The sequence below is a fragment of the Rutidosis leptorrhynchoides genome, chromosome 8, assembly GCF_046630445.1.
Source record: "Rutidosis leptorrhynchoides isolate AG116_Rl617_1_P2 chromosome 8, CSIRO_AGI_Rlap_v1, whole genome shotgun sequence".
NCBI lineage: Eukaryota > Viridiplantae > Streptophyta > Magnoliopsida > Asterales > Asteraceae > Rutidosis > Rutidosis leptorrhynchoides.
In genome coordinates this window covers 18,293,946-18,296,260 of record NC_092340.1, presented here as the reverse complement: position 1 = coordinate 18,296,260, position 2,315 = coordinate 18,293,946, and the positions used below count along the sequence as shown (strand labels likewise).

Below are 2,315 nucleotides of genomic sequence, written 5' to 3'. Positions count from 1 at the left end.
TTGAACGGATGAAGCGGAGACGATCCTAATCCAACCCTAAGATTTCACATAATGAGGAAAGAAAGAATAGGAAATCCGAAAGAGGGCTCGGACAAGCCATAAGCTAAGTGTAGTTATCACACGCATAAACTATCTTAAAGGAGGAGAGCTGGAGAGGATACATAAGCTTATAAAGCTCCAACCACATCTATATGCACACCGATACGGCGATACCACCCTTTCATTACACTCTACTCCGCCTCAAATATCAAGGTCTTGAAATTCAGGGACTGCATTAAGTTATTTTCGAAGCTATGATACCATATTTGGATTCAAAATTCAACCACTTAAAATCAACCTTAAATTTCATTTTGCCCCAAATGAACATATGATTGAACTTGAATGTAGAACTTAAGCCCACATTTTGACAATTAATGGTCAAACACCAACACTTGCGATCAACTTTTACACAAGTTTAAACTTGTTTGACAACAACTGCTAAATTGATGCTTTTAAAAGCATTTTGATTTATTGTTACAGTAGCCATCTACAACCCAATTTTGACATCTTTAGAATCTAAAAATTTTTTGTCACATATTGAACCCTATAAACCTCAAACTACTGAACCCATATCTTTGTAACATTTCAAAACAAATCTTCTAATATCTTCCTGATTATGCAGAATTCAAAAGTAAACCAATGTAAAACAAACAACGAATCCATAAGTCAACCAATTTGAACCCGAGCTAAACATGTCATTGAATTGAATCCAACTAAATACCGAAACAGAAAAAACTCAACGTTAAGTATCTCATACATATTTCAACACGGCGTCACAACTAAAAATTCCATATAAATCTAAATAGTCAACTTCATGATAATTTAAGAAAAAATAAAGTTGCATAATGCATCAAAGTTGATCTGCATCGGGGCTTGTGTTGACTTCCTCCTTAAAGTTGTACTCTACCACAAGATTAAGATTGTCAACAAGTTTGTGATACTGCGAACACCCTGTACACTAACAACAAACGTCGATTCGATCAGGTAAAACGTGATAATGAGCTCATTCAATTATATAGTCTGAACAAGAAAAATCTAGTAACGTTCCAAGAGTGTAAAAGAAAGTAAAAAAAAACCTGAACAAAAGCTGTTCCTTTTTCATATGCTAATCTGTTTATGAGCTTTTGTGATCTTACACCACAAGCATTGCACATAAAATGCGCCAACAAGCTCCTTCTTGGAAGTTTGAGATCAATAGTTGCTCCCTGCAGGTTCGCATGGTCAAATAAACAACTTTAGTCAAACGTGATCAGGGTTTAATCGGTTCTTGACAAAGTTTGACTTTGACCATTAATCCCTATTTTAACAGATTAATCCAAATTAGTCATGTTATGGTGGCCGAATAATCGGATGTTAAACGATTAATCCCGATTAATGTTTCACCAATTTTTGACCGATTTCGATTAATTGGTTTGGACCTCTTCAAAAACTGAGTAATCGCCGATTAATTCCGAGTTTTACAACACTACTCAATTACTCATTGGGGAAAAAGGAAATTAAGTAAAACCCTAATTCAAATATGCAAATATGAATAATATTGTAAATTGGAATGCATATAAAACGCACCTCAGCTTGGTACTCATAATTCTCACTAGATGTTTCAGTGGCTTCTATTTCAGCAACAGCATCACTTTCACACCTAACAATCACACTATTACGTTTTGTACCCACATTCAATTTCAATCCAGAACAAGAAAAGTTGTTGCTTTTTAACCCATTTGGATGCAAGAAAACGTTTCTTGAAGATGATTTAGTTTGGGTGTTTGATTTTGATGAAAAAAGTGGGAGTAATGATGAGGTTAAACTTACGCCTAAAACAGAAGCCATAGTTTTGAAGACCCAAAAACTTCTAATCTTTTGAATTTTTAGGTTAGATTGAACTATTGACGGGGTAAAATGGGGACTGTAAAATTGCAGTTTTAATTGATTAAAAGATATATTATATGTGATAGCTTAACGGCTAAACATTGACGGCAGTTAGTCTTAGGTACTATCCACGTTAGTCCAACATATTTGAGGTACCACCGAAGTTAAAAATAAAGTTTAAGTGCTGTGGTGAAAAACTTAACAAACCACAGGTACTATGGACGTAATTTATTCAAATCTAAATTTAATATTTTTGCAGGTCCCTCAATTTACATTTTGTCAAGAAAAAATTCGTCCATAGTACCTGTGGTTTGTTAAGTTTTTCACCACAGCACCTAAATTCTATTTTTAACTTCGGTGGTACCTCAGATTTGTTGGACTAACGTGGATAGTACCCAAGACAAACTGCA

At 34.5% G+C, this 2,315-nt stretch overlaps 1 protein-coding gene across 1 annotated transcript; it reads right to left on the bottom strand.

The window, feature by feature from the left end:
* Positions 1-725: 725 nt before the first annotated feature.
* Positions 726-1,866, bottom strand: LOC139863199 (uncharacterized). The gene is made up of 3 exons (XM_071851847.1): positions 1,606-1,866; positions 1,116-1,244; positions 726-997 (listed from the first exon to the last, which is right to left on the bottom strand). Exons 1-3 carry the CDS (start codon positions 1,864-1,866, stop codon positions 890-892), a joined length of 498 nt encoding a protein of 165 aa, XP_071707948.1. The 3' UTR covers positions 726-889.
* Positions 1,867-2,315: the final 449 nt, after the last annotated feature.